This window comes from Agelaius phoeniceus, chromosome 23 (assembly GCF_051311805.1).
Source record: "Agelaius phoeniceus isolate bAgePho1 chromosome 23, bAgePho1.hap1, whole genome shotgun sequence".
In the NCBI taxonomy this organism is placed as follows: Eukaryota; Metazoa; Chordata; class Aves; order Passeriformes; family Icteridae; genus Agelaius; species Agelaius phoeniceus.
Window position 1 is genome coordinate 4,484,171 of NC_135287.1, and position 13,297 is coordinate 4,497,467.

Here is a 13,297-nt window from a genome sequence, read left to right on the forward strand (position 1 = left end):
AGCACGGGGACAGCAGGGACAGGGTGGCCTTGGTGTTCACAGGCTGTTCTGATCCATGAGATGTCTCCTCTGGTGCAAAGCAGCTTGGGGGAGAACACTGACAGGGGCTGGTTTCCAGCAGAGTTTTGTGCATCCCTGACTTCCCAATCCCAGCCCCCTTTTTCCCCCCATTCCAGCCCCCTTTTCCCAAATTTTCCCCCATTCTGACCCATTTTTCCCACATTTCCCCCCTCTCCAGCCCCTTTTTATTCCCATTTTCCTGATCCCATCCCATTTCCCCCAATTCCAGCCATTTTTCCCCATTTTCCCCATCCCAGCCCCATTTTCCCCCATCCCAGCCCCATTTTCCCCATCCCAGCCCCATTTTTCCCCATCCCAGCCCTGTTTTCCCCTTCCAGCCCTGTTTTCCCATCCCAGCCCCATTTTTCCCCATCCCAGCCCCGTTTTCCCCCATTCCAGCCCCATTTTTCCCCATTCCAGCCCCGTTTTTCCCGTCCCAGCCCCGTTTTCCCTGTTCCAGCCCCGTTTTCCCCGTTCCAGCCCCATTTTCCCCGTCCCAGCCCCGTTTTCCCTGTCCCAGCCCCATTTCCCCATTCCAGCCCCCTTTTCCCCATTCCAGCTCCATTTTCCCCATTCCAGCCCCATTTTCCCCCATCCCAGCCCCGTTTTCCCCCATCCCAGCCCCATTTTTCCCCATCCCAGCCCCGTTTTTCCCCATTCCAGCCCCCTTTTCCCCATTCCAGCCCCATTTTCCCCATTCCAGCCCCATTTTCCCCCATTCCAGCCCCATTTTTCCCATCCTGCCTGTGCTGATGGCATTGTCTGCTCTCTCAGGGCACTTCTGCGCTCTCCCTGGGCAGTCCCAGGTGACAGGACCCTGCCTGGCCGGGTTTTACTGCTCTGCAGGGGCTGCCAGCCCCACACCCAGGGATGCTGTGGTGGGGAACACGTGTCCCCAAGGCTCCTACTGCCCCCTGGGCTCGGCCTCCCCGCTGCCCTGCCCTCCTGGCCACTACAGCAGCTCAGCTGGCAACACTGGGATCCAGGACTGCCTCCCGTGTGATGCAGGTAAAACACTGGAAAATTTGATTAATAAGATTTCAGGCATTTCTGGGGCTCTGGAGTAGGAAATCTTGAGGAGATGCTTTCCTGCAGAGAGGTGTTGGGTAGAGATTTCCTGAACAGCGGGGTTGGGCAGAGGATAGAGACTAAATCTGCCATTTTCCACCCCAGAGGGTGCTCACAATAAAATGTAGACGGAGAGGTTCCCTTTCCTTTCCACCCTTTCTCTGGGTGTTCTCACACTCAGAGATGACAGAATTTGGTGTTGTATTTGTGGGGTTCCCAGATGAAGGAAGGAATGATGGATCTGACTCCATGTTCTCAGAAGGCTAATGCATTATTTTATAATACTATATTATATTTAAAAATACTATACTAAATTATACTAAAGAATAGAGAAAGGATACTTACAGAAGGTTAAAAAAATAATAATGAAAATTTGTGACTCCTTCCAGAGCCTCGACACAGTTTGGCCCTGATTGGCCAATAAATCAAAACAATTCACATGAAACCAATGAAACAATCACCTGTGGGTAAACAATCTCCAAACACATCCCAAAGCTGCAAAACATAGGAGAAGCAAATCAGATAATTGTTGTTTTCCTTTTCCTTTGAGGCTTCTCAGCTTCCCAGGAGAAGAATCCTGGGCAAAGGGTTTTTTCCAGAAAATATGACAGTGACACACAAGCGCTCTTTGTTCTCTGTAGCTGAATCAAACAGGATGAATATTTTTAATATTATTATAAATATTTCCCCATCCCAAATTTGTTGTTGTCTGTCTGGAGCGACCAACATCATTCTCTTCATTTGATTTCAGGGTATTTCTGCAATGGGACTGGACTTGTGTCCCCCAGTGGATTGTGTGAGCCTGGCTTCTACTGCTCTGGAGGAAGCCTTTCCCCCAGACCTCCCAGGGTAAGCTGAGGTCTGCTGGGAATAGTGTAAAATAGATAAAATATCTATTTTATCTATTTTTTTATTATTATTGTGGAGCTGAGAGCCACAAGGTCGCCTGAGTCCTCCTGCCCTGGATTAAACTCTCCCTTTCAGCATTTCCTCCTTTGTCAGGTGCATCTGGTTGATTGATAGTGAAAGGAGAACAGAGATAACAAAACACATCTGGCTTTGCTTGAGCTTTACATTTAAAATCTGAGCAAAAGCAGCTCTGTCTTTGCGTGCTGATGCTGCGCCGCAGCCTGGAACGCCACATCACATTAAAATTCCAGAGGTTAATAGTTCATGAGTTTGATTAGAATGCTGCATCTGCCAGCCCTCCTCTGAGGCAGAATTCAGCAGGAATTTTTAAAGATGAGGACAAGACTCAGCCCTGGCTTTGTGCAGCCTTCAGGAGTTGAGGGTGAGAGCAGGATTTCACAGTGAATTTCTGCTTCTCTTCAGCTTCACAGGTCTTTGTGCACATGAGGAGTTTTTATCTGGTAATCACATGTCCTCTGAACAGAGAGAGACATAGCTGTGCAGGAAAGTCCTGGGAAGCTGTGGGAAACTTAGAGAAAGGAGTTAAAACAATTGTTATCTCTCTTTCTGTACCTGTTGTTTATAGATCTGATTCTCCAGAGTGTGCTATCCATAGTTCACCAATAGATGAGAGAAAATTCCTAAAAGCCAATCAAGTCTTGTATTTATGGGGGCCCTCGAGGCAGGGGGGAATGATGAATCTGACTCCATGTTCTCAGAAGGCTGATTTATTGCTTTATAATCGTATATGATATTAAAGAAAACTACACTAAAGAATACAGAAAAGATATTTACTCAATGCTAAAAAGATAATAATGAAAACTTGGGACTCTTTCCAGAGTCCTGACACAGCTCGGCCCTGGTTGGCCAAGGAGTAAAAACAACTCCCAGCAGAATGCAATGGAACAATCACCTGTGGGTGAACAATTCCCAAACACATTCCACATCAGCACAACACAGGAGAAGCAAATGAGATCAGAATTGTTTTCCTTTTCCCTGAGGCTTCTCAGCTTCCCAGGAGAAAAATCCTGGGCAAAGGAATTTTTCCAGAAAATGTGAATGCCACAGTCTTAAATCCATCACTGTTTCCATGAGAACTGTAGCTCTCTAAATAAAGTGCTTTTCATGCCTCCTGATGATGGAGCCTCTGTGTCACCTTTGGCTGTCCCTGATACCCCTTTAGTGATATTTTTAGGCTGTAACTGTGATGTTTTCCTTCCAGCCAACTGCCAGTGGAGGCCCCTGCCCCCCTGGGCACTTCTGTGAGGAGGGGAGCAGCAGAGCCCAGCCGTGCCCTGCAGGGACCTACAGCCCCTCCTGGAGTGGGAGCCACTGCCTGGAGTGCCCAGAGGGCTTTTACTGCACCTCTGCCTCCAGCAACAGCACAGATTGTGCTCAAGGTGGGTCTGGCTGCACCCACCTGGGCCTTTGGGCACACCTGGGCGTTTGTACCTGTCAGAGCAGTGACAAATGGCAGGATGGGCCCACACTCATGGCTTGGGATGAGTCCTTCTGATGCGTCAGGATTTCAGCTTTTCTATTTTCCATCTATTTGTGACCCTGCAGTTCTTTAGTGTTTAAACTCCACACACAGTGGGAGCTGCTGCTTCCCCATTTGGGGCAGACACAACAATTCCTCTCCAGGATTTCAGCTTTTCTATTTTCCATCTACTTGAAAGAGATGATATTATATTTAATACTAATACTAATGTTAGTACTACTACTAATAATAACAATAATAAGTTATATTTAATAATAGTATATTATTATATTTTCCATCTATTTGCAACCCTGCAGTTCTTTAGTGTAGAACTCTGAACTCCACAACCAGTGGGAGCTGCTGCTTCCCCATCTGGGGCAGACACAACAATTCCTCTCCAGGCCTGGCAATCAAGGACACCTCACTGCCTCAGGGCCCAGAGATGGGAACAAAAGGGAGTTGGGGGCAGCAAACTTGGGTTCAATGACTTCATCAGCTGCAGCTGGAATTGGCAGATTCACCCCCAAAATGCAAATGGACCAAACTTATAAAAGTGTGAAACCTGTGACCCATTGTCCATTTTTGGGTGGGTTTTGTCTGCCCTAAATGTACCTAAAGACCCTTCAATAAATAGATCTGCTGAGGTTTTTAATGGGCAGCCTTTGTTTTCCCCAGGCATTTCATTCAGGGCTGACTCACCTGTGTGGTAAAATGCTCTTTTCCTGAGGCTGAACTTCAGAGAATTGGCACTTTCTGATGCTTGGTAGAGGGCTATGAGGAAGGAGATCATTATTTTGGGTTTCCCTTGTCTCTGGTCTGGACAACAGCAGTCCTGAAGGACCATGTTGTGTCTCATCACCTGCCTGACCCCACTGCTGTCCATGGGGATCCTCCTGCCCCATGGGATCTGCTCTCCTTGGATCCTCCTGCCCATGGGATCTGCTCTCCCTGGATCCTCCTGCCCATGGGATCTGCTCTCCCTGGATCCTCCTGCCCCATGGGACCTGCTCTCCCTGTGTCCTCCTGCCCATGGGATCTGCTCTCCTTGGATCCTCCTGCCCCATGGGATCTGCTCTCCCTGTGTCCTCCTGACCATGGGATCTGCTCTCCTTGCACCCTCCTGCCCATGGGATCTGCTCTCCTTGGATCCTCCTGCCCATGGGATCTGCTCTCCCTGTGTCCTGGGTCTGGCTGGCCAGGCAGGGCAGGGAGGCTGGTGCTGCTGATGGACAGTGGCATTACCTGTCCCCATCCCTCCTGAGCAAGGTTCTCCCCTCATATCCCAGGTGCTGGAGCACAAACTCCTGAGCTGTGCCCTGCTGGCCACTTCTGCCTGCCAGGGACCACCTTCAGCATGGAGCACCCGTGTCCCAAGGGCACCTTTGGCCCCAGGCCTGGTGCCACCAGTGAGTCTGACTGTGAGCCCTGCCCAGCAGGTGAGGGGGACTGGCCACAGAAAATGTGCAAATTTCTCTTTTCTTGTGATTGAAAAGAGATCCTGTGCTGTTCTCTGTTTGTTTCAGGGATGTATTGCTCAGCCCCAGGGCTGTCCCAGCCCTCTGGATTTTGTTACCCAGGTTATCACTGTGCCAAGGGAGCCACCAGCCCAGCCCCTTTCAAGCACAGGGTGAGTGCCAGGCAGAGCAGCACAGGGCACCAGCACTGCCCTGTGACATCTCCTGGCTGCTGGTGGCACCAGCGCTGCCCTGTCACATCCCCCTGGCTGCTGGTGGCACCAGCGCTGCCCTGTCACATCCTCCTGGCTGCTGGTGGCACCAGCGCTGCCCTGTGACATCTCCTGGCTGCTGGTGGCACCAGCACTGCCCTATCACATCCCCCTGGCTGCTGGTGGCACCAGCACTGCCCTGTCACATCCTCCTGGCTGCTGCTGGGATGTTTTCCAAGCATTTCTGCTCCTGCAGCTGCAGGGACATGCTGTTCCTGATGCCTGCTGGCATTCCTGGCTGCCCATGGATAAATTCTGGCCAGGATTTCATTTCTGTATTGCACTGGAACATGGGCTCTCTCATCTCCTCCAAGGTATGCACCTGGGCCCTGTGTTTTGAAGTAAAAACATTCTCATATTTTAATATTTATATATTTTGGGGGACAGGAAAATATTTTCAGGGACAGGATAACCCCCCTTCAGGAGCCAGGACCCTTTTTATGCCAGTGCTCTTTGTTTAGTTTCAAATCTGCAGGACTCAGCCCCTGTGTGCCCTGCCCAGCTCCTCTCTCTGTGCCCACTGTGCCAAGCCTCCCCTGATAACCCTGATAACCCTGATAACCCTGATAACCCTTGCCCCTGTATTTTCCTCCCTCAGGTGGACTCCTCCAGCCCTGCCCTGCCTGGCAATGACATCTGCCCCGTGGGCCACTTCTGTCCCCGTGGCACCGGGCACCCCGTGCCGTGTCCCCCTGGCTCCCTGTCCAGTGCCTTGGGGCTGGGGGCAGAGGGGCAGTGCCAGCCCTGCCCTGCTGGGAGGGTCTGCAGTGCCCCAGGGCTGGCTGAGCTGGCCCAGACATCGCTGTGTGACCCTGGGTGAGTGGCACTGTCACTGAGCAGTGACCAAACGCAGCTTGGTTGTGTGTTGTAATCAAGGGATGTCCGAATTTCCAGCTCCTGGGCTTGTTCCACACCCTGGGGTTGGGGGCAGAGGGGCAGTGCCAGCCCTGCTGAGCCAAGACTGGCTGAGCTGGCATAGACATCGCTGTGTGACCCAGGGTGAGTGGCACTGTCACTGGGCAGTGACCAAACACAACCTTTCCCTGTGCTTTAATCAAGGGACATCCAAATTCCAGCTCCTGGGCTTGTTCCATGCCCTGGGGACAGAGGGGCAGTGCCAGCCCTGAGCCCTGCCCTGCTGGGAGGGTCTGCAGTGGCCCAGGGCTGGCTGAGCTGGCCCAGACATCGCTGTGTGACCCAGGGTGAGTGGCACTGTCACAGCCTTGCTGTGTGTTTTAATCAAGGGACATCCAAATTCCAGCTCCTGGGCTTGTTCCAGGCCCTGGGGACAGAGGGGCAGTGCCAGCCCTGCCCACCTGGGAGGGTCTGCAGTGGCCCAGGGCTGGCCCAGACATCTCTGTGTGACCCAGGGTGAGTGGCACTGCCACTGGGCAGTGACCAAACACAGCCTTGCTGTGTGTTTTAATCAATTTAATACAAATTTCCAGCTCCTGGGCTCATTCTCAGCCCTTTGGTTGGGATGTGGTGTGGTATTTTCTGGCATGAAGGGATGAAGGAGGTATTTTCTAGGTCCCAGGATGAAGGAGGAATTGAGAATTTGACTCTGTGTTCTTAGAAGGCTAACTTATTATTTTATGTTATTATAATATATTATTATATGTTATTAAATTATATTATTATATGTTATCATAATATATTAAAGAATGCTGTACTAAACCTATACTAAAGAATAGGGAAAGGATATTTACAGAAGGTTTAACAAGACATTAATGAAAAACCTGTGACTCTCTCTCCCAGAATCTTGACACAGCCTGACTGGGATTAGTATTAAGTAAAAACAATTCACCTGTTGGATAAACAATCTCCAAACCACATTCCAAAGCAGCCAAACACAGGAGAAGCAAATCAGATAATTATTGTTTTCATTTTTTTCTCTGAGGCTTCTCAGCTTCCCAGGAGAAGAAATCCTGGGCAAGGGAATTTTCCAGAAAATGTGACAGTGACAATGTGGCATCTCCCTGTAGGTGTTTCAGAGACATTCCTGTTCCCTTCACATTTACCTGGTGTTCTTATAAATCTTTTTTCTCTGTTTTCAGTGCAAAAAATCATTATTATTAATAAATTGCTGCTGTGAATCCCTTATTTAGCCCCATAATCACACTAGCTGGGATTTTAGCCTATTTTCTTTTTCCCTTCTGAGTTCTCTTCTCCCACAAGGTGGTGCAAGAGCCAGGGACAAGGCACCATCCCGGCCTGTGCACAGTGCCCTGAGCAGTGTCTGTCCATCTCATGAGCCTCAGAGCAAGAAGCTACAGAAATTTGATTTATTTTATAAGTGTAAGAGAACCTTAGAAGTGATTTCAGTGCAGTGTAATGAGATTTCTGATAGCAGCTGGCTCTCAAATGGAGCAGAGAAAATCACAATGAAATTTGTTTGGAAGTTGAAGCTAAGCTGGGAATACATTGAGAAGGACTGAAAAGAATTCTTTTTGGGAATATGAGGGATTTGACCTGTACCAGTTGACCTTTTCCCAAATCTCCCTTAACCCTAAAAGTTAAGCCTTCCCAAAATTTGCTTTAGTTTTAGTATAGCATTCCATAATATAACATAATATAACATAATGTAATATAATGTGATATAGTATAATATAGTATAGTTTAATATAATATAGTATAGTTTAATATAGTATAGTATAATTATAATATAATGTAATATAAGTATATAAAATAATAAATTAGCCTTCTAAGAACGTGGACTCAGCTTCATCATTCCCTTCCTGCCACAGGGGACCCTGAAAATACCCCAGGGCTCCTTGTTCCAGGTGGATTTTCTCTCTCTCTCTCTCTCTCCAGGTATGTTTGCCTGGAAGGAAACTCTGCTCCCTGCCCTGTGGATGGCATCCATGGGTACAGATGCCCCAGTGGCTCCTACTGCCCAGCAGGCTCGGGGCTGGAGCTGCCCTGTGAGCCTGGCACCTTCAGCCCCGTGCCCGGGGCCAGCTCCTGCCTGCCCTGCCCGCCTGGCATGGCCTGTGGCAGTGCTGGCACCGTGCAGCCCCTCACCTGCCCCAGAGGTGAGCATGGCTATGGGGGGGATTCCTCTCTCTGCTCTGCAGCTGCTTGAGCAAATCCCCCTTCTCCCTGGTTGTCTCCTTGTTGCTGTAAGGATGGGCAAGATAATTATTTCTTTATGCACAATACCCTTTTTTATTCTTCACAGCTCATATTTATATGGTTTTCTAAAGGCATCATGTTTAATTGGTTAGGGTTTATTGCAACTCAGTTCATTGGTTAGTGGTTGCTAGAGTAGGTGTCTGTCAAAAGCTTTCCTCTCTAACCACGTTTACATTCTTGTCTCCTAAACAGATGTTTCACACAGGTAGAAGTCTTTCTTGACACAGGTGCAGATTCTTTTCTTACAGGAATTTATCAGGCTAGCTGTTAGCTGTACATAGCCAAAATAGCAGGCCTGAGCCATGATCTAATGGCTGGATGTTTGGGCAGAGTTCAATAAGATGAAGTTTAACAAGTCCAAGTGCCCAGTCCTGCATTTTGGCCACAATAGCCCCTGCAATGCCATGGGCATGGTGTGGCTGGGCAGTGCCCAGCACAAAGGGACCTGGTGGGCAGCAGCTGGGCAGGAGCCAGCAGAGTGCCCTGGGGCCAGGGAGGCCAAACTCCTGGCCTGGGGCAGGAATGGGGTGGCCAGAGGAGCAGGGAGCTCACTGTGCCCTGCCCTGGGCACTGCTGAGGGCACACCTCGAGTGCTGGGCCCAGCTCTGGGCCCTCAGCCTGGGAAGGACCTTGGGACACTGAGCTCTGAGTTTGCCAATGGCATCAATTACAGACTGGGTGACACTTTCAGTTCATTGTCCCTCTGCAAGCCCTGAATGGACTCAGGAGTAGCTGGACAGAGTGATGCTGTCTGGTACATAAATTTAAGACTGATGGAAGACCTGCATTCAAGTTATCTTATATATCTGTATCTATATCTGATATCTGTACCTGCACATCCAGAGGGGACAATGGGGCTGGAGAGGGGCTGGGAACACAAACCCTGAGAGGAACCCCTGAGGGAGCTGGGGGTGCTCAGCCTGCAGAAAAGGAGACTCAGGGGTGCCCCCATCACTGCACAGCTCCTGAAAGGTGCCTGTGCTCAGCTGGGGCTGGGCTCTGTCTCCAGGAGCTGACACAACCAGAGCACACAGCCTCGAGCTGCACCAAGGGAAATCCAGGGTGGATAGCAGGAAGAAGATTTTTCCAGACAGGGTGATAAAGTTCTGGAATGTTCTGCCCAGGGAGGTGGTGGAGTCCCCATGCCTGGGTGTGTTTAACAAAGCCTGGATGTGGCACTGGGTGCCAGGGTTGAGTTGAGGGGTTGGGGCTGAGCTGGACTCAATGGTCTTGAAGGTCTCTTCCAACCTGGTCATTCTGTGATTTTACAAGGGTAACAAGGCCATTATTTTATAAGGCTGCACCTTAATGTGACATCTCCTGGCCCTCTCCATCACAGGGTACTTCTGTCCAGGCCGCAGTGCTGTCCCTGTGCCCTGTCCCGAGGGGACACTCAGCCCCTTGGAGGGGGCACTGGCACCCACGGCCTGCAGGCAGTGCCCCGTGGGCAGGTACTGCAGGGGAGAGGCCAACTGGGAGCCTGATGGTGAGTTTGTCCTTCCTGTGGGGCCTTCAGTGCTGACCACAGTGGTTTGGGGGCTGCCAGACCTGCCTCAGCACAGAGGGGACCCTGGGGCTGGAGGAGGTGGGGAAATGGGAAACACCTCCCTGAACGGGGTAAAGGCTATTGCAGGACACCCTGTGGCTGTGCTTATCAGCCTCCTCTTTTCCTCTGTTTCATTCTCCTCACTGAGCATTTCCTTAGGTTTTACTATTCTTTTATTTGGTTTTATTGCTATTATTTATTGTTATTTAATTATAATATTTATAATTATATTATTTAGTATGATATAATTATATTTTAATGTTTTTTTGTTTTATTATGATATGTTATTACTTATTTTATTTTGATTTTATTACTATTATAAAATCATATATTATAATAATAATTTTATATGTATAATTATATTATATATTTACATAATGAATAATTTTAATAATGTAATTTATTAATTATTCTTATATGTTTTATAATTATTATAATAAAATTATTATGACTATTACTATTATTATATTGTAATAGTATTATATCATATTAATTATTAAATATAATATTGTTATATTAGTATACAATATATAGTATTATAATATAATATCTGTAATATATTATTATATTAGAATAATATATTTTATATTATAAGGTATAATATAAATATATTGTTATATATTTTTATATTACTATTATATATATTATATCTATTATATGTATTTGGCTTTATTAATATTTTTATTTAGCAGTTACTTCTGTTACTGCATTGCTTTTCCTTCTCTCCCTTAGTTTTTTTCTGCTTTCTCTTCCTTTGCTTTAACATTTTATCTCTTCTCTATCTGTCCTCCAAAATCCTTCCCCTCCCACTTGTGCACAGAATAATTGTCCCTGGGCCAGAACTCCAGGCTGGATGCCTGGAAAGAGGAGAGGCAGAATTCTTCCCACAGGAACCAGAGCACAGGGCAGCAGTTAGAGAGGAGATAAGTGAGCAAACAGCAGGTGAGGTCAGTGCTGGGAAAGAAAGGGATGGAGGCCAAGAGTTGATGGAGAAGGAAGGGCAGGGAAAGGTGACCAGCCCAGGCTATCTCAGCAGAGATAACCCAGGACAAGGATGGGTCTGGCCTCTCTCGGGAGCTCTTTGCTGTTGGTGAGGTGGAGGAGCTGCTGTGGGAGGTGTTTGCCCCCTTCCCTGTGTGCCCCTCAGGGCTGTGCTCGGCCGGGTACTTCTGTCACGGAGGAGCCACCGACGCCACCCCCCGAGGGACAGCCGGCTTCCCCCTGAGCGGGCCCTGCCCTCCAGGGCACTACTGCCCACAGGGAACCCCCTTCCCTGTGCCCTGCCCAGCTGGGACCCTCAACAACGCCACTGGTGAGTGGGACCTCCCCACGGCTTTGTCCACTTCAGTGGTGACCACACTGGTGAGTGGGACCTCCCCACGGGTTTGTCCACTTCAGTGGCCACGTGTTAACAGCGATGTTGGCCACGTGTTACCAGTGATGGTGGCCACCCATTACCAGTCATGGTGGCCACAGGTTACCAGCGATGGTGGCCACACATTACCAGCGATGGTGGCCACAGGTTACCAGTGATGGTGGCCACGTGTTACCAGTGATGCTGGCCACACATTACCAGTGATGGTGGCCACACATTACCAGTGATGGTGGCCACACGTTACCAGTGTTGGTGGCCATGTGTTACCAGTGTTGGTGGCCACAGGTTACCAGTGTTGGTGGCCACGTTACCAGTGATGGTGGCCACACATTACCAGCGATGGTGGCCACAGGTTACCAGTGATGGTGGCCACAGGTTACCAGTGATGGTGGCCACACGTTACCAGTGATGGTGGCCATGTGTTACCAGTGATGGTGGCCACAGGTTACCAGTGATGGTGGCCACAGGTTACCAGTCATGGTGGCCACACATTACCAGTGTTGGTGGCCACATTACCAGTGATGGTGGCCACAGGTTACCAGTGATGGTGGCCACACATTACCAGTGATGGTGGCTACACGTTACCAGTGATGGTGGCCATGTGTTACCAGTGATGGTGGCCACGTGTTACCAGTGATGGTGGCCATGTGTTACCAGTGATGGTGGCCAGGTGTTACCAGTGACGGTGGCCACATTACCAGTGATGGTGGCCATGTTACCAGCGATGGTGGCCACATTACCAGTGATGGTGGCCATGTTACCAGTTCAAACAAGCACTGCTGAAGCTGGCAGTGCTCTAGGTGCTGTCCCAGCTGCCGTGTTTGTGTCCCTCAGGAGGTGGCTCCCAGGACAGCTGTGTGCCCTGCTCCCCTGGCGCTTTCTGTGCCAGCGTGGGGCTGAGCTCTCCCACAGGACCTTGTTCTGAGGGCTTCTACTGCCCAGCCAACTTCAGCTCCGTCAGCCCCACGGCGTTCCTGTGCCCCAAGGTACTGCTCAGGGCTGGGCAGGGCTTGCTGGAATCTGAAATGAGGGAATTCTCAGAACTTTGGGCCTGGAAGCCAAAGCTTAGAAATAAACACAGGATTTGATCTGAGACCTTAGAGAAGGCTTCCAAACCTATGTGCTAAATGTGAGAATGTGGATTTATAGTTTAAAGCAGAGACATGTTAAACTAAGTAAAAGTAAACAAGGAGTTTAGAATTATAGGTTTGTGTATCATAACATGATTGGCTAAGAAAACTTACTCTGTAGCATGAGTCCATAAGACAAAATATTTAAGGATTGGGTCAAAAACATAAATATCCTGGTTGGCAGTGTTTTATTGGTCAATAAATCCTTAAAAGGTCTTGTAACTAAAGGTCTTGTGACCTTCTGAACCATGCAATGAAGATGTGAGCCGAACTCACTCTTCCTGCCTATGGAGAAGATAAGAAAAATAAATCACATCATCTGAAAACTCAGAGGTCCCATCTCTAACTCATTCAAAATTCCTTCAAAAATCTCCATACTCTGAGTGTCCCACAGTGGCAAAGGGTCACCCACAGCTGACTGAAACATTGATCATATCCACACAGAATTTGGGTGATTCGGGGCTTTATACAGCCCCTAACTTTGGCAGATATTTACTGTTGTTAGAGATTTGGTGCTGTTAGAAACTATTAGCAGATATCTCGAATAGACACTTGACAACTTGTCAGGAGGAATGATGCCTTAGGATTTCAGCTTTTTTATTTTCCATCTATTTGTAGCCCTGCAGTTCTTTAGTGTAGAACTCTGAACTCCACACCCAGTGGGAGCTGCTGCTTCCCCATTTGGGGCAGACACAACAATTCCTCTCCAGGCCTGGCAATCAAGGACACCTCACTGCCTCAGGCCCCAGAGATGGGAACAAAAGGGAGTTGGGGCAGCAAACTTGGGGTCAATGACTTCATCAGCTGAAACTGGAATTGGCAGATTCACCCCCAAAATGCAAATGGACCAAACTTATAAAAGTGTGAA

At 48.7% G+C, this 13,297-nt stretch overlaps 2 protein-coding genes and 1 long non-coding RNA gene across 3 annotated transcripts in view; all 3 read left to right on the forward strand.

The window, feature by feature from the left end:
- LOC143695628 (uncharacterized) overlaps nt 1-2,307 on the forward strand; it is a 32,799-nt gene extending 30,492 nt beyond the window's left edge. The window contains exons 31-32 of the mRNA XM_077189875.1: nt 835-1,068; nt 1,880-2,307. Of these exons, the coding sequence (XP_077045990.1) occupies nt 835-1,068; nt 1,880-1,986 (341 nt within the window). The 3' untranslated portion in view covers nt 1,987-2,307. The remainder of the gene's footprint in view (nt 1-834; nt 1,069-1,879) is intronic.
- Nucleotides 2,308-4,838: 2,531 nt separating this feature from the next.
- LOC143695632 (uncharacterized) lies at nt 4,839-6,049 on the forward strand. The gene is made up of 3 exons (XR_013185026.1): nt 4,839-4,953; nt 5,041-5,144; nt 5,842-6,049. It is a non-coding gene; the product is annotated as an uncharacterized LOC143695632 (long non-coding RNA).
- Nucleotides 6,050-8,074: 2,025 nt separating this feature from the next.
- LOC143695621 (uncharacterized) lies at nt 8,075-12,387 on the forward strand. Its single transcript, XM_077189831.1, has 4 exons — nt 8,075-8,278; nt 9,718-9,864; nt 11,072-11,236; nt 12,134-12,387. Exons 1-4 carry the CDS (start codon nt 8,230-8,232, stop codon nt 12,385-12,387), a joined length of 615 nt encoding a protein of 204 aa, XP_077045946.1. The 5' UTR covers nt 8,075-8,229.
- Nucleotides 12,388-13,297: the final 910 nt, after the last annotated feature.